The sequence below is a fragment of the Mauremys reevesii genome, linkage group 15, assembly GCF_016161935.1.
Source record: "Mauremys reevesii isolate NIE-2019 linkage group 15, ASM1616193v1, whole genome shotgun sequence".
NCBI lineage: Eukaryota > Metazoa > Chordata > Testudines > Geoemydidae > Mauremys > Mauremys reevesii.
Genome location: NC_052637.1, coordinates 36237516 through 36263424, shown reverse-complemented (window position 1 = coordinate 36263424; position 25909 = coordinate 36237516). Strand labels below are relative to the sequence as shown.

The window sequence follows — 25909 nt, the reverse complement described above, 5'->3', positions numbered from 1 at the left end:
ATATTCCTGAAGTCCAATTCTTTTCTTCCTTACTCATCTGAATAATTTTTTCTGAAAATTTATTTCAGAACACTATTCATGGTTCTAGATGCTTGTGTAAATACGAATATAAACTAAAAGATTAAAAAAAATCCCAAACCCAGTAATTTACCCACGCTAACTCCAGCCAAAATAAAAACTGCCCACAATACCCACTATATAAAAAAGTACATATATCTCACACCATGGCTTCACGAAAAGCAGTGAAACAGATGGTCTTACAATGTGCTTTCTGCATTTTGCACCACTGAAGTGGACAACCATATTCTTCACTAACTTAGTTTCTAAAGAGTTAAGATGCATCCCCAGAGAACATCACAATAGTATGACGACAACAAAGGCAGATAACTGTAGAAAGGTCTACATCCAAAAAAAGGTTTTGCTCTTGACCAGCACAGATTTAACAGGCAGTCTTGGTCAAAGCTGCTACCTTCAACTATCAGTGACAGCTTAGATGCTAACACTTAAAATTGCAGCGGTATATCCAGTTTGTTACTCAGTTTCACTATCAAAGGACTTTCATAATCTGCCCATTTCTTCTAGTTGCCATCCCCACCCTATTACCTCAGGATACACCCAGTCTTATCTGTGTTAAGCTTAAACCAACTAGCCCTCATCCAAAGCCAAAATCTCAGACACCAAGTAAAATGTTCAATCACACCTATCAGAACAGAGAGAGCAAAGAGTTGTGAGCATACTAGAGACCATGCCCTGTGTCTCCTAACTAACCTTCCTACTGGCATTATATTCACACTGAACAAGCATGATCTGTTTTTAATTTAGTAACAACCTTGGTAGCGCATCTGAAAATTTTAATTACTTACAGGGACATTAGCAACCTTAAGAACTGTAATGGATTTACTTGCTTTTTAGTTTTAAGAGACTTTCACTGTTAATTTGAAAATTAATCCTGTTCAGACAAGTATGCAAAATGTTCACAGAAAAACATTCCTATCAAAGAATACCTACCAGCACATATACAAAAAAAACCCATAGCGTGTTTAATTTGCAAAATAAAAAATAGTTAGCATTATTCTGAGAGCTTCTGGAATCATTTTTACTATCACACCAAAAAAGCATGTCAATGGCTAGTCTGTCATAAAACTTTCTATATTTAGTATTCACTACTGCTCATGAGAGATGTTCTTTAGGATGAACATGCAATCACATTGTTCTCACTATGCATAGTCCTCTACTGAAATAGCAGCACCACTGTATGAGGATTTAATAGTTAAACAGTGCAGTCACATTACCAACAGTCATAGAATGACTTACAGCAAATATGCTAACAGCTTGAAAAATCTGCTCAAACCTACTAACACAGGGAGTCTAAGCCAGGGTCTGTCAGCAAGGCCCCCAGAGAGCACCCATGCATCCCCATTCTATACATCAACTATTTTAAGGTGTGTATAGTGTGCTTCCCATTAGGTGTTGTCCATAGGCCATACCTGGGAAGAATGGATCATTAGGTGTCTGAAGCTAGACTACAGCACTATGCATTCCTTCCCCCCACCCGCATCCTCTGCCAGGCCCTGGGGAGCAAACAATGATTTCTTTTGCTTCTGCTCTCACCACAGGGTACGGGGGTCCTTGATCTCCTTGTTGCTTCCATGATAAAGTATTAGAGTAGAGGCAACAAGTTGAAAAATTCTCAGGGAATAAACAGAAGATGAGTATTCCCAAATGGAATCAGGGCAGCAGTGGAATCAGCACTCTTCTTTGTTCTTTTTGTGGATCTGAAGAGAATATCCACTCAGAAGTATTCCTAGATCAAGGGAGCAACATGCACTCACCAAAACAAAATTCCTATTTAACACGGACAAAATAGTTTTTAAAATCCAGATGCTACTAACCATAATTTAAGCGTATTTTGGAACAATTTCCAGACCAAGTAAAGTATACAAAATGTTCAGAGAGCATAAATGTTTGCAGACACCATTACCCATACTAAAAATATAGATCTTTAAGTGAGCTGAACATTTTTTGAATAATATAAAAAAAGGTCATTAATAGAATACGTGTTCATTTAAAAGTTGGAAATGTTTTAAAATAAAATATTTTGAAGTCATCTTCTTTTACTTATCTGCATGGAACTGAGTTCGGGTATGTAAGAGTTAATAAATTAATATCTAAAGCACCGTAAAGAACACAGCTTCCTGTTCTAACTGGAGGAGAAACAGAACCACGACTCTGGTCTTGTAGTTCAAGAATTTTCTTAACTTTTTGTGAAGTTAAGGCTGCACATATTATACATACAGATATTTACAATTGTAAATCATTAGCAAAATATAAGATTATTTCAGTTCATCTTTAAAGATCTAGGTATAGCATTTTCAGTCTCATTTCTGGACTATATTTTATATCAATTAAAATATTCTTCCAACTTTGTGGAACCTCAAAATATTAATTTAGCATTTCTTGGGTTTTTTGTTCCACTTCAAATTCCCAAGAAAACCTGAAGAATTCCATATGGATGCTTGCTTAAAGAGCACAACTCAACTCTGCTTTTATCTATTAATAACTGTTTAAAAGCACGACAAAGACTTTAAGCTTTTAATAGAATCTGCATGTACTGAGTGAAAGTCTGCAACATTTTATTGCTTAGTATTAATGTCACAAAGCACTTATCTAAAGTACACATGAGAAGGTACACATTTTTCTATTGTAAAAAGTAAAAATATATAAGTATTGTGCTAGTGGGATAGTTGAGCTCAAAGCAATTAAAAATACTGTACCAACATCTGCGATTTTAATATATGGCAAATCTATTCAGCTCAAGTGTATCCCCAATACTGAACTTAAGAGGTTTATTATACATTATAATCTAGTATAATGAATTTTAACAGACATACCATTTTTATGGAAGAAACCAGTAAATGTGAGTTGCAGATGGGCAGACAAGCTAAACAGGAAAAAAAAAAGTTGTTAGAATAAATAGGTATTTTTGCCTCAAAAAAATCACAGGTTATTCAGTACATCTATAACCAGAATCAGATCTATAATCAATAAGTGAATAAACTGTCTCCCATTCACTTAGTAACTTCCAGAGCTTCAGCATATTTAATATAGGAGCTGGATGCAAATTTTAAGACAAACTTCTTTGCATACAGAAAGGTACCCCTGCGTGGATCAGCATTTTCAGAAGGCAGAGGGTTTGACCACTACCTTAATGAATACTCAGTGCCTGAAGACAAGGGTTTGAGGGTGTATTTTGTAATATATTACACACAAAATCTATGCTAAAAGAACATTCTGATTGAAATGTCAGGCACTCAAAAGTTAAGAAGTGATAGAATTAGAGTTGCCTGTACGTATGCACTATGATACAGTCTTATATTACATAGTCACATACTATATTTTCCCCACAGGGCACCAGTATTAGTGCACAGGATGAACCTGCTCTGGGGATGAATCAGGGCTGTGTAAAAAGAGAGGCTGCTATCTGTAAAATCCCTACTTCATCTGCTCAAGTTAGAAGACACGTGGTGTATAAGGCAGGGGACTGCAGGAACAGAAAGGACTGTCTCATGGTTATGGCAGTTGAAAGCTGCCATCCCAACCTCCCTGTCACTCTTCTGTCACCTTGCCTCCAAGTCCCAGCCCTGCTCCCCCAAACAGTCTCAGCCTCCCATTTCCTCCTCCCCCAAACCTCCCCAGACTCCTTGTCATAATTTACTCCATTCTTTCTTCCCAGTCTGGCTTTTGTCCCCCTGCATTCCAATCACACTGCTTCCTCCTCCAGCCTGGGTTCCAGCAAGGTGGTTAATTGAGTGACATGACAGGCTCCCTGCTCACAGTTCCACTGGCCAGCTCCAGCTCGCAGCAGCCATTACAGAGAAAGTCTGGCTCTCTCACCTGTAGCCCTGGGCTAAGCATACTCAGTCACTGTGGCAATGGCATGTGCAGTCTGGTGAGCACAAGGAGCTGAGAGAGGCTCAAGCATGCACAGTGAGAATAGGATCTTCTGAGATTTAGCTGCTAAAATCCAAGAAGTCTCTACTAAGCATACGTGAACTACAGTTTTTCAAAGGCTTACTATAACTATTTTCATGAGATAGCAAAAGGCACAATTCTGAAGTCAGGTAAAATTATTAGCAACTGAAAATTGGATCTTATGACAACTGATGGTCAACCTTAATAGGTGGGACTAGCAGCCCCACCTTTAATACACATACACCCTCCCACACATGCAGTTAATGGTTTGATTACTGTGTATTTTATATTACTGTATATAAAATACACAGATCATCCTACTTTTCGTATTATACTACTTTAAGATTTGGATACGGTGGATTTACTAAACTCAGAATGAGGTAATTTAATATATTTGGATAAGGTTGAAAAATGAATATTAAATTATTCCAGAAATAGCTCTCTCTCTATGACCAGGGGTTAAAAATCTGAATATGCTTAAGTCCTCTACATACAGAATCTATAATATTTGATGAAATATTGTCATATTGGATAGTGCCCCATATAAGTCACAACAGCATTCAAATCATTTAATTTGGGGCAGTTGGGAATCCTAAATAACTTCACTCAATTTCCCCCCCAATATGGCCTGTGAGGCTCCAGAACCATTTATGAACCCAGCAGGATAAATAAAATTGATTTGTTTTTAAAAAAAAAATCAGATTTAAATTGAATTTTTAATTTACCTTTTCCCCAAAACTATTTAAAGTTAAATTTGAAATTATGACAATCTATGTTAAGGTCTAAACATACTATAATATTAAGCAATACATACTTGCTGCCAAACTTTTAATGAAAATCAAACCACTGAACTGGTGGAAGTCATTGGTTAAGCAACTAGAATCAGAGTTTGCTGAAGTGCTAAACCAGCTTTTGACAGCAACAGCCTCTTCTGCAGTTGCAGAGAGAATATATTTTTCATTTCAGTTTATTCAGCTAGTTCAGTTCTGTGACTATGTCACTCAAATTAAAAGCTGACGGGAAGCTGAAAAAGCAGGAAAGCTTGTTTTCCCTCTTCCAATGTATGAATAAACCTAGGTGTTAAAGGATGACATCTATTTGTCCTAAAATACTGAAGGACATGGTGACCAGAAATATTCAGTTCAATTCACTAACTACAGATAATACTTGCTTAGTTTTAAATGCAGAATATATTTTGATAATTTTTTTTATTTTATGCACCTGGTATACTTAAAGTAGTTTTAATAAAAAAAGCTAGTTTTGTGCATTTTAAAATTCTAATTTCCATCCAAGTATAGCTTGACAAATCACAAGTAAAAAAAAAACCTAGTAAATAAGAAACTTATCATTCAGCATTTTCTAATATAAAAAACAAAAATCAAGTATTTAATAGATGTTATTTAAGAAATTGAGACAGAGAGAGAGAGACTGACTTCCAGGTTAGCAAGAAATACCACCATATTTAGTGTAAAGGCTAAATTTAATTGTAAATCAACATGTTTTAACACTTCTCTTTAGAAAAATAATTTAAAAATAAAATTGCAAAAAAAATTAAAAATAGGTTTAAATCAAGATTTCCTGCTTGATTTAAATGGCTTTGAGTTAAAAAAATTAAATCGACCCTAGAACACAGACTTTTCTTGAGGTGCTTTGTCAGTGCATGACAAGTATTTCCTGAAATTCTCAAACTATTGATGTTTTAATAAGTACCCCAATTGCTTTAGTATTTACAAGACAATGCTTGCACTGACTTGTATATTACATCAGAGTGAAAGAATGTTATAGTGCCAGACTGCATCATCATCAGGAGGATGAGGACTTGATTTTATATTTTTAAAAGTTAAAGTTTAGTAGAGGGAGCAAAGCAAAACATTTTGGTGTTAGGCCAAACAGAAATGTATTTTAAACTTGGATATTTTGCTTCAGTAAGGTCACAGAACAATCTTTGGAAACCAGAGATCCAACTAGCTTATTTCAAGTAAGCAATACTTTTACAATACACAATTGTAACCAAAACCAATTTAACTGGATTAGTGAATAAACTAACAGTGTTTAGTTATTGATTTACAGAATTCCCAAAATAAGCTGATTTCAATGTAGCACGTGTGCTTCATAACCAATTTTCAGCTAATATTTTACAAAACTTTGCAAAGCATACTTTCCCTCAGAGGCCTATAAAGAAGAGTGCAAAAGCACATTTGAATGATTCTCAGTTTGTGAAAAAGCTTCTCTAATGTTCTGGTTCGTCACACGTTACAATCTTTCCATTGTCTGGCTCCGTTCCATAATTTATAGAAAGCATAACATTTCATAAATTAAACACAACCTATAGAAATGTTTTAGTTGATTATCAATAGTTTTTGCACTGAAGAAGAATATAAAACCAGCATGAAGAACTAAATGTGACTTGTTCATCAGGATACACCATACCCCATAGCAAAATAATTACTGTGGACAGTCATAAACAGGGTTAATGAAATTCCACCATATTCCTTCCTAAAATACTAAGGTAGCTCAATATCTTATTTAGGATAGGGAAGAAATTCTAATTTTCATTCACTGGAATTGCACCTAAAACCTCAGAAGTACAATGTATACTTTAGTGTCTTCCCATCAGTTTCTACCAACCGCTTATATGTTATTCATTTACTCTATTAATGAATACAGATTTAATATTTTTGGATTGACAGAGTATGGTGAAGTTTTCTGTACTTATGATATCCATCAAATAAAACTGTTAAGCCTCTACTACAAATCTTGTTCATTAGAGTACAGTGCACCAAATGCTTAATAGTAGCAAAATGGTCACAATGTCACCAATCTCAGAATACTGCTGGAAACAAAAAGTATAATCACCAGCAAAATCTTTAGGGGTCTGCAACTGAAACTATTAAGTGCAATTGTAATTACTGAGACATCAGATACTTAATGAAAGGAGCAGTGTTTATTACATATGTTAGATGTCTGCAATATTAACAGATGAAAGGGAATCCAACCCTTCCAATCTGGTATGGAAAGTAAACATAGGAAACTAAATTAAAATACAAGTCTGCATGAATTACTGATTTGGGGATTTTTATTTTCAGTTCACCTATACAAGTCAAATTCAAGTGAAGTATATATTGCACACATTCCAAAATGCTGACAGTTAATGGGACAGATATCAACTTACTTTCAAGAAAGTGTGATTTCTTTTATCAGCTACTGTCACAAAACACTAATTGAGCGATGAGATATTTTTAAATTGTTTACTTTTTGCATTTGAGAGTTCTCTGCAAGCAGTCAGTTTCACTCTCCCTCTCAAGTCTGAGTCTTTCAGTACAGCAGAAAGCAGCTTTATAAAAACAGGATTATAGCTATAAAATTACAGTAAGTTGCTCAGGATAGGTATAGGATGTGCAACTATTTTTAGCTATTTAAGAGACACTTTCATTTTCTTAAAGTTTCCAATGTTTTATACCTGAGCTGTTTAAAGTTGATTTGCACTGTAATTTGTTATAAAGTCAGTCCAGATACACTTCTTTGGAAATCAATTAAGCTATTAATTGGATATAGAAAACCAAAATTATGGTTTCAGAGACCATATGCATCGCTGTTTCAGAAACCTTTGGCCCACTGTTGGCCATTATGTCAATAACTGTTTGTGGTTTATGGAGACAACATACTAGTTACCTGAATATCTGTTTTTCTACAACCATCACAATGTCAAAATAAGCAGAAGTGTGTCACTCCAAGTTTTAGATTTGCTATGTTGAACTTTGAAGTTTTCCAATTATGATGTCAAACCTTGCCAAGTAAGAGCTGACATCTCAAATACTTATATTGGAGCAGGAAGATGCATACCTTACTCTATTTTAACTGTCTGCTGTACAAGATCAAAATGGAAACAAAATAAAGCTAATACTTTAAAGCAGTGGCGGGCAACCTGTGGCCCAGGATGGTAATCCACTGGCAGGCTGCAAGACAGTTTGTTTAAACTGACCGTCCGCAGGCACGGCTGCCCACAGCTCCCAGCGGCTACTGTTCGCCATTCCCGGCCAATAGGAGCTGCAGGAAGCAGCGTGGGATGCAGAGACATGCTGGCTGCCACTTCCCGCAGCTCCCATTGGCTGGGAACAGCAAACCTCGGACACTGGGAGCTGTAGGCAGCTCTGCCTGAGGATGGTGAATGTAAACAAACTGTCTTGCAGCCTGCCAGTGGATTACCATCCTGGCCACCACTGCTCTAAAGGATCTAAATGCTTTAAAAAAAAAAATTAGATTCAAACCTTTAAACTCTTTAGAAACTTTTAGTTCCACCTACATGAATCTACACAAGTATGCTTTTCATAACACATTTTAAACTCACCTGTTTGCTTACTTCCACAATGGCAAACTGCAAAACTTACTAAATTTAGCTATGCATTCATTAAACCCACCATTTCATTGCTTAATACCATTTTTTTTCCAAATGCACAGCAACAATTCCCACTGAGCAAGTCAAATATGATGTTCAGTTTAAGATCAGCCTTTTCTTCTTCTTCTTCTCTGCATAAAATTTTTTTTAAATGCTTCTTTAAAGAAAAGCCCCCCGCCCCCCACAGTTCAAGCACTGCTGAGGGAAGCATATAAAATTTAAAAAAATGGACCTATGAGGGCTCAGATCAAACACAGAAAGCCTCAGACCAAAGGAGGTTTTCTCCCCCACCCCCACCCCCATAGAAGATGAGAATAGAGGGTTATGGTGGAAATCTTGCAATCTTTAATGAACAGCTTTCACTACAATGAGCACCATAATAGAATAAGAAAAGGCCATTAAAGGTAATGAAATTAACAGGGCTGTCGATTAATCGCAGTTAACTCACGCGATTAACTCTAAAAAGTTAATCATGAATAATTGCAGTTTTAATCACACTGTTAAGTGAAAGAATACCAAGTGAAATGTATTAAATATTTTTGGATGTTTTTCTACATTTTCAAATATATTGATTTCAATTACAACACCGAATACAAAGTGTACAGTTCTCAGTTTATATTTTTTTATTATTTGCTCTAAAAATGATAAAATAGTATTTTGCAGTTCACCTCATACAAGTACTGAGTGCAATCTCTTTATCGTGAAAGTGCAACTTACAAATGTAGATTTTTTTTGTTATATAACTGCACTAAAAACCAAAACAATGTCAAACTTTAGAGCTTCCAAGTCCACATAGTCCTACTTCTTATTCAGCCAACTGCAAAGACAAACAAACTTATTTACATTTTTGGGACATAACGCTGCCTGCTTATTATTTACAATGTCACCTGAAAGTGAGAACAGGCGTCCGCATGGCACTTTTGTAACCGGCATTGTAATGTCTTTACGTGCCAGATATGCTAAACATTCATATACCCCTTCATGATTTGGCCACCATTCCAGAGGACATGCTTTCATGCTCATGACACTCATCAAAAAAAAAATGCGTTAATTAAAATTGTGACTGAACTGTTTGGGGGAGAATTGTATGTCTCCTGCTTTATTTTACCCACATTCTGCCATATATTTCATGTTACAGCAGTCTTGGATGATGACCCAGGACACATTATTCATTTTAAAAACACTTTCACTGCAGATTTGACAAAACGTAAAGAAGGTACCAATGTGACATTTCTAAAAAGATAGCTACAGCACTCGACCCAAGGTTTAAGAATCTGAAGGGATGAGGTGTGGAGCATGCTTTCAGAAGTCTTAAAAGAGCAACACTCCAATACAGAAACTATAGAATCCAAAAAAGAATCACCAAAAAAGAAAATCAACCTTCTGCTGGTGACATCTGACTCAGATGATGTCTCTACTGCTTTGGATTGTTAGCGAGCAGAACCTGTCATCAGCATGGACGCATGTCCTCTGGAATGGTGGCTGAAGCATGAAGGGACATATGAATCTTTAGCACATTTCGCATGTAAATATCTTGTGACAGTGGCTACAACAGTGCCATGTGAACTCCTGTTCTCACTTTCAGGTGACATTGTAAACAAGAAGCAGGCAGCATTATCGCCTGCAAATGTAACCAAACTTGTTTGTCTGAGCAATTGGCTGAACAAGCACTAGGACTGAGTGGACCTGTAGGCCGGTAAGTTTTAGATTGTTTTATTTCTGAATTCAGGTTTTTATTTATTTATTTATTTATTTTTTACACATAATTCTACATTTGTAAATTCAACTTTCATGAGAAAGACAATGCACTAGAGTACTTCCAATCGGGGAATTGAAAAAAATATTTGTTTTTACAATGCAAATATTTGTAATAAAAAATAAATATAAATATAAAGTAAGCACTGTACACTTTGTATTCTGTGTTGTAATTGAAAGCAATATATTTGAAAATGTAGAAAACATCCACAAATATTTAAATTAACGGCATTCTATTATGGTTTGATCGTGCGATTAATCGTTTTGATTGCTTTTTTTCCCCACAGCCCTAGAAAATAAGTTTCTTTTATTAAGAGCACTGTAAAAGTAAATTACAGAGTTCTAAAATACAGGCACTTCGATATTTAAAAAGTTGTTAAATTAATTCAATGAAAAATTTATTTTCTTTTCGTAAAGACCAGGAATAAAGGAACCTGTGAAAGCAGCAAGCAGAGCAGAAACTAATCACATGAAAAATGAGAATATTACAGTCAGAATCTTACTAAATAAAGACCATGAAAATCTTCTCCACTGCTTAAATATAATTTTCATGGATCAGTTGCTGACACTGCAACTCAGTTAAGCGCAAGTTTTAATTTTTTAAAAGCTAACAAAGATGCTTAAGGTGCTTGAAATATGAACAGTAGCAATACTGGAAAGTCTATCCCAACAGAAAGCCAGATCCTTTGTAACCTTGTCTTTTATGCTCTCAATTTCTTATATTTTGCAAGTACTCAAACTATTAGAGTACATATATATCAAATATTAATTGGAGGCGACACTGCACTCAGGTGGCAGGGTACTGTACCTTGTAATAATCACTCCCTTTTATCCTGTTCCCTCATTGACAGCCATACATGACTTATTGATAAAAATATGAGCAGGTAATACCTGTGAGACTCTTGCTCTCCCTTCATTTTCTCTACTTTTGATAACATGTCATCTACTTTGAACGTTTTCCTGTGGAAAAATAAAAGGCATGAATAGTAGGTAATTTTCATTTTAGAGGTATTTCCTTTATATACAATATTAACTGAAATAAAAATTCTGATTCTATTGAACAAATTTCAGTATACACATCCGCTTCTTAAAATACTGGTTTAACCTGCTGTTCTAATTTCTCCCTCCTAAAAAGAGGCCCAAGAAGTCAAAGACAACCGCTTGAAAAGCTGCACCTCAGTATCATAATCACAGGACTAATTACTAAACTATCAGAAATTGAAATTATAGAATTTTGTAGAGCAACACAATTTAATGCTAAGACACTCTTCAATATCAACAAGACAGCTAGATAGGAGTCCATTGAAACTTTGGTACAAATATGTTTTACTAAAAATGACATTTAATATTATTTAGAAAAAAATCAACCTCCTTACACTGATTGCCATGCCAACTATCAACAAACATTTTCTCTCAGGTTGTCCCAAATCAATCATATACAAGGATTAGAAATATGGTTACTATGTGGCAGAAGTGGGTCTATTTATATTTAATTCTTGAAAGATTATTTCTTTCCTCAGCATGGTGAATTAATGAACATAATATAAAAGTGACATTCACTAACGGACCAGTTGTAGGAATATTTTTCAGAGGAAAATGAGTTTACAGCTTAAGGAATAATCACATTCCATTTTTTCCCCTGTAAGGTATTAACATCAGCTTATTCATCCTTTTCTATCTTATATGATACAGTATTCAGCAATGGGCATTAAGCTGTAAACAACATTCCTAGGCATTGATTATTCAAAATTTTTCAGAAGTAGTCTTCCAATCCTCTTTAATAGGAAGACTGAAGTTCCATCCTGGATTCCAGCAAGGTTCTTTAGATTGACTAGTACTAGACTCTCAGGATAAATGCACTTATCCACACACTAACAGCAAGTGCAGCCCCGCCTTGCATTTCTCTTCCTAGTCTAAGCAAAACAGATGAAGAGAAGAAAAGGAATGTTTTTCTGCCCGATACATGGTCTCTTACCATAAAACAGGTAGTGAACATGAAAGGTTTGTCTACACACGGGTTTTTTTTTTTTTTTTTTGGGGGGGGGGGGGGCAGAAGCCCATGGTCAAACCAACAGTCCAGACAGGGCTTCCAGCAGATACCATATTAACTACCAAGTTGTGTAACTCTGTTCAGAACAAGTCTACATGGCACAATAGTTAGAGCTCCAAGTAAATCTTATTGGTATGTCTGCACTCATGCCCTTCCACTGCAACCACCAAAGAAGCTGACCAGGTGGTTATCAACAGTGGGATATTTATGGCAAAAGCCTAGATAAGGCCTAAGCAACAAGAGATCAGGGTATAAAACCAGAAAGTCATTTTAAAGCAATTAAATGAGCACTTTCTAGCTCTAAACTGATGCACAATAGAGATGCCTTTATAAAAAAGACTGGTGTGTAAACTGATTGAATCATCATCCCCAAAGTCACAAACAATATTCCCTTCAATGCTATAGGTTACACCAATGTAACCTCACACCAACAAGATTTTCCACATTTAGATTTGGAAAAGGCAATACTTGCATTTCTGGCAGTCTTGTTTTGCTGACATTTCACTGACTAAATGGTCACCAATATTTAGATATTTGTATATTTAAAACGTAATGTGAAGAAGGGAGACCAAAACATTAATTAAAAGGTAAGTGTGACTTGGCAGCTTATCAAACTGTTATTTTGATTCTTAAATTAACTATAACTACTTTATTCAAGTCTTACTGACATTCAAATAGCATTAAAAAAAAATAAAAGCCTGCTATTTCAAAATGTACCACCAACGGGGCCAAATGCAATATTTACTATACGGATAAGAGTACAAATACCCTGAAAGTTGCCTTCACATCCATAATTTTTATTTTGATAACTTGCAAGTATGGTTTAATGCTGCTATCTCAATATAAGCCTTTTATTAACTTTAGCATAGTTTATCCTACTCCACTGCAAATTTCTCATCTCATACTTCCATTCTTTCTCCAGTTGCCTTTCTGAAACATTTACAAATTTAGCTGCAATTCAATTAATTTATTAAGAAGCTCTACATTGGCAGTGTCATATTACAATGTTGCCAGAAATAAAGCTATTTAACACTTTATATGAAGTTCCAGCTTCTACAAAATTTCAGTTGCTCAAGTTTTGATTTATGTTAAGCTGCTCACTTATCTGAGTGATTGTTTAGCTAAAAATAGATTCATATTACTAGCAAAACCACAACAAAGTGATAATATTGGTCAAGCAACTCTCCACATACAAACTGACTCTCTCTCACGCTGGTGACATTGGTTAGAAAAGCAAACCACTATTTTTTTGGAATAATTAATTCTAGACCATGAAACAGGAGATGGTCCTCTCAAACTAAGGCTCGGTAACAAAAGCAACTTTTTTCAACAGTGATTCAACTATACTTACTAAGTAATAGTCACCACATTCTCAGGTGAGAGATTACCAAAACTAGCACTGATATATTAAGCTTTGGGGGGAAGAGAGAGGGTTTTCTTGTTTTTTTAAAAGAGGAATTAGTTAAAAAAACCCACAATCTTGAAACCAAGAGGGAAGAAATTAAAAGTAATCAGATTTGGCATGTGTGTTACTTAAGCATACCTTAACTTGTAATAATTAAAATCAGCTACTATTCTGAAGAATAGCACATGTACAATCTTTAGAATGGTCCTAGAGATTATCCGGAATTACAATCCAGTGACCTTACATAATACCAGATAAAGTAGTAATTACTTTTATTACTGAACACCTAGGTGAACATAAGGACAAAATAGCATAACTACTATAAATGAAAATTCTCTCTCTCCAGTGTACTATAATTCTTTAGCATATCAACAAAATACTGGATAAGGAGAATCAGTAAATTTATTTCGATTTCCAAGAAGCCTTTGACAGAATCTATTAAGAAAACTAAGGCCTTGACTACACTTGGAAATAGTCCCTGTTTGGCAATCAGTGAAGCAGCACCATTACTAACTCAAATGTGGACAAGGGCATGCAAGGTTTACATACAATCAAGATTTACCCCTACTTGTAATTGGGATTTCAAGCAGTGAGAATGCCCTTGTCTACACTGGTACAAGCCAATACCAATTGTTCAATGAGGGCTATTCCTCACCCTAGACAAAGTTTTAGCAATCATGGCTCAAGAGCCAAGTTAGCCATTTTTTTAATCAATGACATAAGTGACAAAGCAAAGGAATAAATGGTCAATTTTCAAGACATCAGAAGGTTAATAATGAGATGCCCCAGGTAGCTGTACTAGGACTGATGTTTAGTGTATTTATTAAAGATGGGGAAAAATTTAAATAGTGAAGTAGCAACATTTGCATTTGACAAAAGTACATTTTTCTCTTGCATTGACTACTCTGGTAATTCTGAGAGATTAAACAAAGCTGGTGAAGAAGCAATATGATAAATGAAATGCAATGTAGTGCATATTTAAAATTATCTAAACTCTTAACTCGTTAGATTTTAAATTATAGAACTCAGGAAAAAAAGTATCCACTCAATGCAAAGAGATAGGCAAAAAACAAAACATCAGGGTGCTTAAAAATGGGATAGAATATAACTTTGAAATATGTCATATGCATATATCACTATAATATTGATGATATAACTTCATTTTAAGTACCGTTCTGGTAATCTTATCAAAGAGAGCAAAAAACAGAAGGGGTCCAGAGATGGACAGAGACAATGATTAATCATGGGAGAGACTTCCATAAAAGGAAAGTGAGAGAAGAGTAGAACTAGATTTGTGTCATGTTGGACATTACATAACATGATAAGAACAGCTGAAATATTTGAAGACTAAAATATGTCATTGTCATTGCAATGATTTTGTCATACACTGAAAAACTTGCATGTTATCACCATTTACTGATGCTTGCAATACATTATCTTGTGTCTCCCCCACAGTCAAGCAGCATGCATTTAACAAGATAAGAATAAAAATGGTAGTGCGCCTCAATATTAAAAAACAAGTTTCTCCAAACATCTTTAATATTAACATTTTCATAATAAGGACTGCTAACCAAAACCGACTTGGCAGTCCAAGTTGGTAAGATAAGTGGTCACCCTTCTGCACTAAATAAATCATTACAAAACACAAAATATGTATTTAATTAAATACCAGTTTATCTCATTTTATATATATATGCGCAACAACAGTATGACTTTTTGGGTACTTTTTTCCCCCCAAAAGGTAAATTTTTAACACTCACCACAAAACTTCAAAATAGTTTGAAAACTAGAAAAATTCATGCTCACTGTCTAAACTACTGCCTGAGTGAACAGGAAAAGTCAGTTCTGTAAAAAAAAACAACCAAACAAAAAAAAACCACCCACCAAAACCTTAATTTTTGCTGGATTACAAGCAAAATAGACTGCATTTTGCTTGTAATAAAATGCAAAATGGATTGATCCTTAATTACATCAAAGCAAAGCTTTATTGAAAACTTCATTTCTGACATGATAGTTTCTCTCCTCCTGAATGACCTACGGTGTAAGTGATTTAAGTTACAATTTGTCTGGCATTTTTTGAGATATTTGAGAGACCAGGGATATTAAGAGTGGAGATGATTATTATTGTGGTATGTAAATATAGCATATGCACTTGCAGATGTTGCTTTATATTGTATATTCTATATTATTGTAAATACCCAGAGCAATTAATAGGCTTTAATATAAAAAAATTGCTAAGCATAAAAAGTCACTTGATAAAATGAAGTATTTACTATATATGCATTGTGATTTATAATAGCTTTTCCATAAGTACCATTTCTCAAGAACTAATGAATCCACTAAAATTTTCATCATGCTCAAGCTGTGTATACAAATTCCCCACATAAAAGCCTCAGTCAATGAGATTTTCCACTCCCTCCTTCATTAAAAAAAAAAATCCTTTCAAGCTTCTTGCTACCTGCAATCATAGTGTCTGATGTACAGAGTAGGTAGCACATAATGCTCTCAGTAAGAGCTTAATTGGTTGTACAGATTCCTGTTGAATAAACAGTGGCAATTAGGGTCTGGCCTACATGTTTGCCAGTACTGATATACTGGCAGAGGTATATATCAGCAATCCTCACATTAGAGATGCCATTTATACCAGCAAAATAGTTCTATTAAACCAGTTCTTTGAATGGAGTAAGTTATACTGGCAAAAGGACTTTTTTGCAGATATAAAGTGCATGAACACTAGGGCTTTTGCCAGCATAGCTACGTTGGTCAGGAAAGGGGGAAAAAGTCACCACTCCTGATGCACACTGCTATGCTGGCAAAAGTTTAAGTTTAGATCAGGTCTAACAAGAGACCCATAAGCAAGGTTTAGGGGAAAATGCATTTGTGGATAAGCATCTTTAGCTGTTTAGTTGAAAAAATATTTCCCTTGAACATTCAGAAATACCGTGTAAATCTACTTCAACAGTTGTATTACATTTGTTTTCTTTACAAAGTAAACAGTATTAAACAGCTTTGCCTCTCCATTTTTCCTACATCTAATTACTGACTTGATTTCAATGGAGCAGATTACTTTCAGAAAACCTGAACTTTTAATTATTATAAATGAAATGACCACTAACTATTCACTACATATGGAAACAACAGCTGTCAAAGTAGATTTCTAGACTTTAAAAGATGGTATATTTTAACCATTCATTAAGGTTAGTAAAGATAAATATTTGTTTCAAATAGAGAATCTGGGCATTACTTATCCAGCTGAGGAAATTGAAATGTCCCATTATGGAAGACAGCAGCAAATAATGCTTAATGTACATGCAAAACACCACTTGTGGTTGCTTGGCAACAAACAAGAGGCATCTGAAAAAAACCCAACAAGTTTCAGGTAATGAAGGGAGACATTTTAACTATCCAGAATGAAAACACATGACAATTTTCACAACAGAAATCTGTTTTTGCATATTGTATAGTTTGCTTGGTATATCCAGTAGATACCAATACGATTTGGGCTGAGACATGGCAGTCTTTGGTACAGGACAGGTTGCTTGAATAGCCATTGGAGAACTTGCTGGAAAAGGAGAATGGCAGTTTGAAACTATGAGCTGGCCTCCTAGCCCCAAAGCAGTCTGAAGAAACAGTGAACATTATTTCTTAAAAAGTCTGGCTTTGCGCCAATTCAGAACAATTAAGGGGGAAAGTCAAGATAAACTATCCAAACTACTGCAGTAACTGTCATGAGAAACAAAAAACAAAAATCCACTATCTTCAATTCACTGGCAATAAGTGGAAATGACCTCTACAATCCTAAAGGGCAAGGAAATTACATTAAATGCTGATTATTAACTAAAACAAAATATGAGAATGCGAAATACAGCCTACTCACAGAATTTACACTTTACATTTTTTGTTGGATCTAATCTATCCTCATTGGTTGCCAATTTTATTTATTGCCTACACAACCATTTGCTGCCTATACAACATCCACTCAATGTGAAGCAGCAGTTAAAAAAGTGAACAGAATGTTAGGAATCATGAAGAGATACAGTATAAAACAAAGTATCATATGGCGTTTATATAAATCCATGGTACACCCACATCTTGAATACTGCATGCAGATGGGGTTGTCCCATCTCAAAAAAAGATATATTGGAACTGGAAAAGGTTCAGAAAAGGACAACAAAAAGTATTAGCGGTATAGAACAGCTTACGTATGAGGAGAGATTAATAAGACCAGGACTTTTCAGCTTGGAAAAGAGAAAACTAAAGGGGGATATGATAGAGATCTATAAAAGCATGCATGGTGTGGAGAAAGTAAATAAGGAAGTGTTATTTACTCCTTCCCATAACACAAGAACTTGGGGTCACCAAATTAAATTAACAGGCAGTAAGTATAAAACAAACAAAAGGAAGTATTTTTTCACACAACACAGTCAATCTGTGGACTCCTTGCCAGAGGATGTTGTGAAAGCCAAGACTGTAACGGGGGTCAAAAAAACTAGGTAAGTTCATGGAGGATAAGCCCATCAATGGCTATTAACCAGGATGGACAGGGATGATGTCCCTAGCCTCTGTTTGCCAGAAGGTGGGAATGGGCAACAGGGGATGGATACTTAATGATTACCTGTTCTGTTCATTCCCTCTGGGGCACCTGGCATTGGCCAGTGTCGGAAGACCGGATACTGGGCTAGATGGACCTTTGGTCTGACTCAGTATGGCCATTCTTATGTTTTATAACTATTCCTTAAATACTCGCCATTACAAATGTTCCAGTCCACACTAATACTTTTTTCAAGCAATTCAAAACGTTAACATATCTTAATGGATTAACTAGTAAAATTTTTGCCCGCTAACTATCAATAGAATAGTGAATGATTTGCTGTTTGACTATGGAAATAATTCAAAGAATCTGTAATTATAACCACCAAACATTTTGTGCCTTTCATCCAATTAACTAATCACTTCAGTCTTCAACTATAGAACTGCAGATATCCAGAAACCCTGTATTGAATCATATGCAACTCAATACAACCATTTTAAAGAAAAGATATGGTTCTAGAGCCTTTATATTTAAAAAAATCTTAGTTAAAATTAACGCTTTAGTGCAACAGTCAAAAATAAAGCTAAACAGCTTTCAAAACAATTTACAGAAAAGTAACCGTGATTTACTTTCCTACATAAGTAGCTTAAGCAGAATTCCCAACATGCTCATTTAGCTAACTAACCTGGCAGTGTTCTTTAGAAAAATATACGTTGATTATCTAAGTCAGAACTTAGATTATATTCATGTAATAAAGCATAATTGGTTTTATAACCTTGATCCATCTATCTCTTGTCAAAGGTTATTGCCAACAGAAATTTAAACTTACTTCATTGAGAATTTAGGCCCAGATCCCGCACATGCTTAACTTGCATATTTAAGTATTCCTAATGAAGACAATGAGAATATTCCCATGCATAAAGTTAAGCATGTGCTGAACTGTTGTATAAACATGCACTTTTTCCCTGCAAACTATATTTCAAAGCTGAGCTGGTGTGAATCTTTTAACAACTTCAAAAATGCCTAATGCCTCACACTACATCTGAAAAGACCAATTTAAAGTGCAAAATAGAAATGGAGCAATGGGAGAGAATAATCAGTTAACATTCAAATATCAGGAATAGCTTTCAAACAGAATAAAATTACCTTTTGATATTTGTTCGGGAGTTTCTGTGGGACATGTATGTGAGAGTTCTGTGCAAAAATATTGGCTGCAAAGAAATGGAAAAATAATTAAAATGCTTAAATTGGAGATTCCTACAAATTCAAAGTGAAGAAATAGACTAAGATCAACAATTACTTACTGCTATGAGATTCCGGGTACGTAGAAATCTATATATCTGTGTTGGTTCTATGGGAAAGAAATACACATTATCTGGTGTTTCTTATACCCCACAAAAAAACTAAGCTTACAAGCAAACACTGAAAATATAAAGACAATTCTAAACAGGTTTCACTTAATGTATATTTAACTTTAACAGTACCTATTAAAAACTATGTGACAACTATAATGTATAAATCATAATTCAGATTAACAGCAGTTTAAATATCCACTTGTTATCTGTAACATGACCAACATTTTATTTAATCTACTACACTATAGTATATATCAACTACAGTATTGGAACTCTGATCTACCTTTGATTTTTCATCAAAAGATGTAGTCCCTGTTGCACCTTTAGATCCTTTAGAAGGTGAGCAGAGGCAGAAAACTGCTAATTATGAAAGTAATCCCAAAGCATTCTTCGACACTAAGCTAGTTTTCTCCCCACCCAATCTATAATATCTGATATATAGCTTAGTCTGCTATTAATGCATAAGACAACTTGAGATTGTTTTACTTTGCTGTAAAGCATGAAGACATCACTTGTGAATAATTACATGCCAAAAGAGTATCTTAATTTAAAGTGGCAATCATAATGACATATAAAACTTACACATGTACAAAAATGCTTGATATAAATGGGTTTAGGCCAGGACAAAAATATCAGAAAGCTCTCATGTCCACAGGATGGGAAAACGTTAACTTTAGTAAATGAACAACCATTTCAACAGCAAGTTGGCTGTTACCATAACTGATTGGTGATAGTGGATCTATGGTCTATTACTCTATAATCATGCTGTATACTAACTTCTTTTTGATATAATGACTGGTAGCCACCAGTCTAGAGACTAAGCCTTGTCTACATGAGAAGATATGCTAGTCAAACTACAGGTGTTATTTTAAACCAACTTAATTAAACCAGCTCAAGAGGCTACACAAAGAACTCTTCTTTCAGTTTAGGTTAATTCAATTAACAATCCGTTTAAGATAAAAAAGGAATAAGCCACTTAAACTGAAATAAGAATAAGAGGGGTAGCCGTGTTAGTCTGGATCTGTAAAAGCAACAAAGAATCCTGTGGCACCTTATAGATTAACAGACGTTCTGCAGCATGAGCTTTCGTGGGTGAAGTGACTTGCATCTGAAGAAGTGGGTATTCACCCACGAAAGCTCATGCTGCAGAACGTCTGTTAGTCTATAAGGTGCCACAGGATTCTTTGTTGAAATAAGAATATTCAGCAATTTAACCCAAATGGGGAAATACAGAGCAAACTGGAGTGTGTGAAATGAGCGGAAAATTCCTATACAACTCCTGTGTCCTACTGTGTCCCCCACAAGATTATTTTTAAAAGTAAGGGAGCCATCTCAATATTTTAGTACAAGTTTTAGCTGCTTATTGTTATATTCCTGACACACTTATTTTGTTCTAGTGACTGGAAGTTATATTGTGATTTGATGAATTTTGAAAATAGCAAATGAACAAGAAGGATGGTGCACTACAAAGAGTATTCTGCTCATTAATTTTCACAAATGTAATTCAGTTTTACTTAAGTAGTCTCAGTCCTGAATTCTGCATATCCCAACTGAAAAACTGAAAGATTTCATTTTGTGTTAATTATAGTCACAGTTAATAATTAAGGTTTTACTATGCTTAGGACCAAGTTAAAAAACTGAACCAAAGGAAAAAGATTAAGAATGTATCATAGAAAATAAAAATGTTTTATGGTCATCATTCTTTTAAGAGAATCTTTAACACCTTAACAACCCAAAAGTAAAAAATAACTACCACGTAGAAAGACATGAGAAAACCAAGTGCTGTCACAGAGATTTAATATTTCATTTAAAAACAGACTATGACTTCATGAATTTAAACTCTGACTTCCTAAAGGAATGAGTGAGGAGTGAAAAAAACACAGAGTATAACAATACTTTATGAGACACTTTTCCAAGAATACCTATTAAACCACATATATTCCACAATTTCATCATACTGTCAAGTCAAAACCAAAAATAAATTACCCTCTTCAATTAGATTACCTTAAAAAAGAAAATCCACACAAGTATTTATGATATACACAACTGCTAGGTTATACATAAATCCTAATAATATTTATTGAATTATTTTCACTTAGTGCTATAAAATTGATTTCACAATTAGACATTCAAGTATACCTTATACAGTACTACTTATTTTTACTCATTACATGCCCAAATTCAAAGCCATCTTCTCAAGTAGTTAGAACAGGACTAGGAGCAAGTCATTCATCATTCATTCATATTCTGAGCCCTGCCACTGATCACTTGTGATCCAGAGCAAGTCACTTAATCCTCCCTACATCACTTGACCTAATGCAGTATTTACATTCCTTCCATCTGCATTGATGGGGTTAATTAGCAGTTGTAAAGAATTTTTAGTCAATGAACTCAAGACTCCACACAAAAAACATTAAAATAACTACTATGTATTACAAATAACTGCAGTTGTGACAAGCTCATCCCAAAACAATCTCTGGATTTAATATTTTATTTTTCCTTCAAACCATGTAGACTGCAGGGCTTGGGATACTAGGGCACAATTTAAAAGTTAATTATTACACTGGGTGTTCGGACCAAGCTTTGTATCCTGCATCCAAAGTGACTCTCTGCCTACCTGGAACCACTGGGGGGGGGGGGGCAGGCGGTGACTTAAATTTCCGATTTAAAATAACCCAGTATAATGCTCTTTCGCACAAAGCAGCAAAATTAAGTTAACTGAGGATCATAATCTTCCCTTAACAGCCTGAGACGCAAAAATCACCAAAAAGATCAACAACCGAAGGAGCACAAATACCCCTTCCCTCCCTCCCGCCCAAGAAGCGTCCTCGGGCTGGGGAAGAGGAAAAATAAATTGACTTTGAAATCTTCCCATCTCAACCATTTCCAAGAGGCCAAATTCAACGCCAGGAAGGCGCTTCGGTAGAGGACGGGTACAAATGCGCCGTCCCCCGAAAGGGGCCCCGAATCTGAAGGAAGCGCCGGCCACTTCGGGCTTTACCCGCCCCCCAGCCACCCCCGATCCCCGCTTCCGCTCCATGCGACAAACCTCTCTAGCCCCCGGACCTTCCTCCCTCCGGGACGTCCGGCCCCGGGCTCACCTCCCGCCCCCCGCCCTACCCCACGGTGTGATCTCGTTTCCTTGCCCCGACGTCCCCCTTTAGCCGCCTCCCTGCGCCCCGTGCTCACCCCCAGAGCCTCCTCTTCCCCCCAGCCCCTCCCTCTCCTTTCCCGCGGCCGCTCCCGGTGCTCACTCTCGAAGGCCTGCAGGAAGAGCTCGTGGTCGGCCTGGATCTGCTCCATCTTCGGCTTCTTCACAGGGGGCAGCGCTGCCGCCGCCGCCGCAGCCGCCGAGGAGGCCGAAGAGCCTCCCGAGTAACCGCTTCCTCCTCCTCCCCCGCCGCCTCCTGGAACACCACCGGATTTACCGCCCGGAGCCGCGGCAGCCGCGGAGCCCCCGAACCCCCCGCCGCCGCCTCCTCCTCCGCCGCCTCCTCCGGCGGCACCGCCAGCGGAACCCGAGCTGGGCCCCGCGCCTCCACCGTGCTTCTGAGGAGCCATGGGCCTCACCCCAGAGCGGGCCCCGGCGGACCCGAGACCGAGGGAGGGGGGCGGCTGGGGCGGGCGGGGTAAGGAGGGGGGGAGGGGAAGCACCGAGCTCCAACTCCTCTAAGTCTCCTCCGCTCCGTTCTCCTCAGCTCTACGTGCGACCAGCCGAACCCGACGCCGACACCGCTCCCGCCTCCCCCGCATGCCCATTGGCTCCGCGGATGGCGCCGCACCGACGGATTGGCCGAAAGTAGTCCCGCCCCTGCGTGACGCAGAGATGGTTCTGGAAGAGTTTGGTTGGTCGGTGCGCTTCGCCGCTCGGCGCTTTCCCCCTCCCCCTCCTTTGAACTGAATTCGCGGGAAAGAGCCGCTCGTTCCCCCTCGCTCTCCGAACCGCGGGGCATGGTGGGTAAGCGCTGGGAGTCACCGACAGTGCCTGCGGTGTCTCACGCCTTCGCTCTCCGTCAGCTAGTAACAGCCCCTTCTGCCCGCGAGGTGCCCCCTCAGAGCAGCCCCCTCTGCCCCCCCCCGCTGCTCTCACCCCGGCCCGATAGGGTCACCCATCTCCAGCCCCCAAGCTGCCCCAGCCGCTGCTTCTCTCCACCCTCGTGCCAAATGCCCCCCCGCTGCCCCAGCTCTAGCAAATGCCCTCCCACAGCGCTGCTGCCTCCAGCCCCAATGCTGCCCCATAGAGCTCGCACCCCTTGTGCCCCCCGTAGCACTGCCCCTTCCACCCACCCGCTCCCCGGGCCGTGCTGCCCCGCAGCATGACCTCTGTGAGGTTTAATCGGATTAAGACCATTAAAAACTCCAAAAGAGCCAAATGAAGCTGAATTAGTTGAAATAACTAAAGAGGGGCTTGGCTGTGAATAGCCATTGGTTTGAGCATAGGAACTGGATCAGCTCTGTAGTCTACCTAATCCAGTGCCCCACAGGAAGGTGTTTGAGAAATACTGTTCCTGCCCCTCCAGGAACCGAATGTTTCCCTATGTTTTATTTCTTTTTATTTTTTCTCTCCCCTCCCTGTTCTTTGCCAAGAGAGGGAAAAATCAAGGAAAAAACAATGTTGTGTTACTGCACTTATTTCCATATTTACGCATACCAGTACTCATGTATGTACAGTTGGGTGCATAAATTCAGGATCAGGGCCATAAAGCAATCTATAATGCACACCCTTTATGTGATAAAATGAGATATTATTAAAAGATGCATTAAGACAAACTCACTGAAATAAACTGATGCAATTCCACTTTATTTAGTAGTGTTACTCCCACTTACCAGCAATATGGTTGGCTCCGCACATAAAAGGTTTTCATGGTCATCCAACTCAATTCCCTATCTGTTGGGAAATTAAACATACTGACAGTGATGATATGAGAGAGAAATGCCACCTGGTTAAACATGTACTACCCAGGAATATAACCTTGAATTTTGATACAGCCAATAACTAGTTCCTCAGCTGTTGCATTCATATGGTTCTCTGATGTTTTTTTTTATTTTTAATGTTTATATAAAGAAATAGAAAAGCAGTGTGAAGAATAAACTTGTCAAATTATTGACTTCATGACATCAAGCCCAACCGTGTTAAAACATGCAATACGTCACAAGGGAGAATTCTAACTTTATATTGCAAACTGATTCTGTATGATTACCTTTATTGTATTTTAAGAACCAGGGCCATCCAGAGGATTCGGGGGCCTAGGGTCTTCGGCGGCGGGTCCCGGGGCAAAAAGACCCCCCCCTCACCGCCGAATTGCCGCCGAAGACCCAGAGCGGAAAAAGCTCGTGGGCCCGGGCCCCGCCAGAGTTTTCCAGGCCCCACTGGAGCAAGTGAAGGACCCTGCTCCAGAGGCCCCAAAAAAGTCTCATGGGGGCCCCTGCAGAGCCTGGGGCAAATTGCCCGACTTGCCCCCTCCCTGGGCGGCCCTGTTAAGAACTTACGTTGTATATATTTGTATAAAAACCTGGCAGGAAGTGTAATACAGAAACAAAACCTACTGTCTTTTCTTGCTTCTCTTTGCAAAGTCCATGCAATCATTTCAGATGTTTTTCTGTGAAACCTTCATTTTGTTAAAAAAATTCAAAAGCTTTCATTATGAATAACCCTGCAATAAAACTAGTGAGTACATATCAAGAGAGGCAAAGGGAATTTTGTTCAATGAGAAGACATTTCTGTTTAAAGTATCCAACGAATGATTATAAAAATAGATTAAAATAATTTTTTTAAATATTGTAAGAATAGATTGATAGTACCCTTTTACCTGGTCACTTTTTTCTCCTTGCTTTTTTACCTATTCTCTTTTACTCCTTATTAGATAGCATCATAACATATATTTCCTCTTTCAGTTTGTTAATTTTTTTTAATTACCCTCAGCTGTTTTTCTCCAACACCATCCACCTTTCATCCTTTTTTTCTGCAAAATTGTTCCTTTCATAATTGTTTAGCTTCTTATTTATTTCCTTTCTTATTTGCTCCCATTTTTGGTCAGATGCTGACATTTTCTGTAAACGGTCTTTGCCCCCTCTGGATAATTTATGTTATTTAATGTTCATTTATCTTTTTTCTTATTATTTCATTTTAAATTTTCTCCCGTCTGTCAATGTTATGTCTCTCTCTCTCGCCCTCCTTCCTTCCTCCCCGCCCCCATCCCCCTTTGGCCTTGCAATCTCTTTTCAAACAAAAAGAATGGTACTTAAAAAATCCTTTGCATTTATACCAGGCTCACCACCATATAATCAGAATACCAAACTTCCATTTCCCCTGATTATTCAATTTCCAGGGAACTCTTAACTTTCTTTCTCTGCTACTCACTCAGGATTATTGCTGATTATATCTTGTGCTTCGTGAGCCAGTTGCATCACAACTGCTTGATGCACTGTAATCTCAAAGAGAGCA

The 25909-nt window shown here is 37.3% G+C and overlaps 2 protein-coding genes across 7 annotated transcripts in view; one reads left to right on the top strand and one right to left on the bottom strand.

The window, feature by feature from the left end:
* The window catches only part of SUZ12 (SUZ12 polycomb repressive complex 2 subunit), a 51525-nt gene extending 28282 nt beyond the window's left edge, over positions 1–23243 (bottom strand). The window contains exons 1-5 of one of the 2 annotated variants that reach the window (XM_039501416.1): positions 22719–23243; positions 19414–19460; positions 19256–19320; positions 11015–11083; positions 2892–2941 (exon numbers count right to left, since the gene is read on the bottom strand). In XM_039501416.1, coding sequence (XP_039357350.1) covers positions 2892–2941; positions 11015–11083; positions 19256–19320; positions 19414–19460; positions 22719–23025 — 538 coding nt within the window. In that variant the 5' untranslated portion in view covers positions 23026–23243. The remainder of the gene's footprint in view (positions 1–2891; positions 2942–11014; positions 11084–19255; positions 19321–19413; positions 19461–22718) is intronic. The other variant, XM_039501417.1, reaches the window with a different exon arrangement.
* Positions 23244–23286: 43 nt separating this feature from the next.
* The window catches only part of UTP6 (UTP6 small subunit processome component), a 40446-nt gene continuing 37823 nt past the window's right edge, over positions 23287–25909 (top strand). Inside the window, exon 1 of one of the 5 annotated variants that reach the window (XM_039501419.1) lies at positions 23287–23418. The gene's annotated coding sequence lies outside the window, so the exon portion shown is untranslated. The remainder of the gene's footprint in view (positions 23419–25909) is intronic. The other 4 variants (XM_039501418.1, XM_039501421.1, XM_039501422.1 and 1 more) reach the window with 4 other exon arrangements.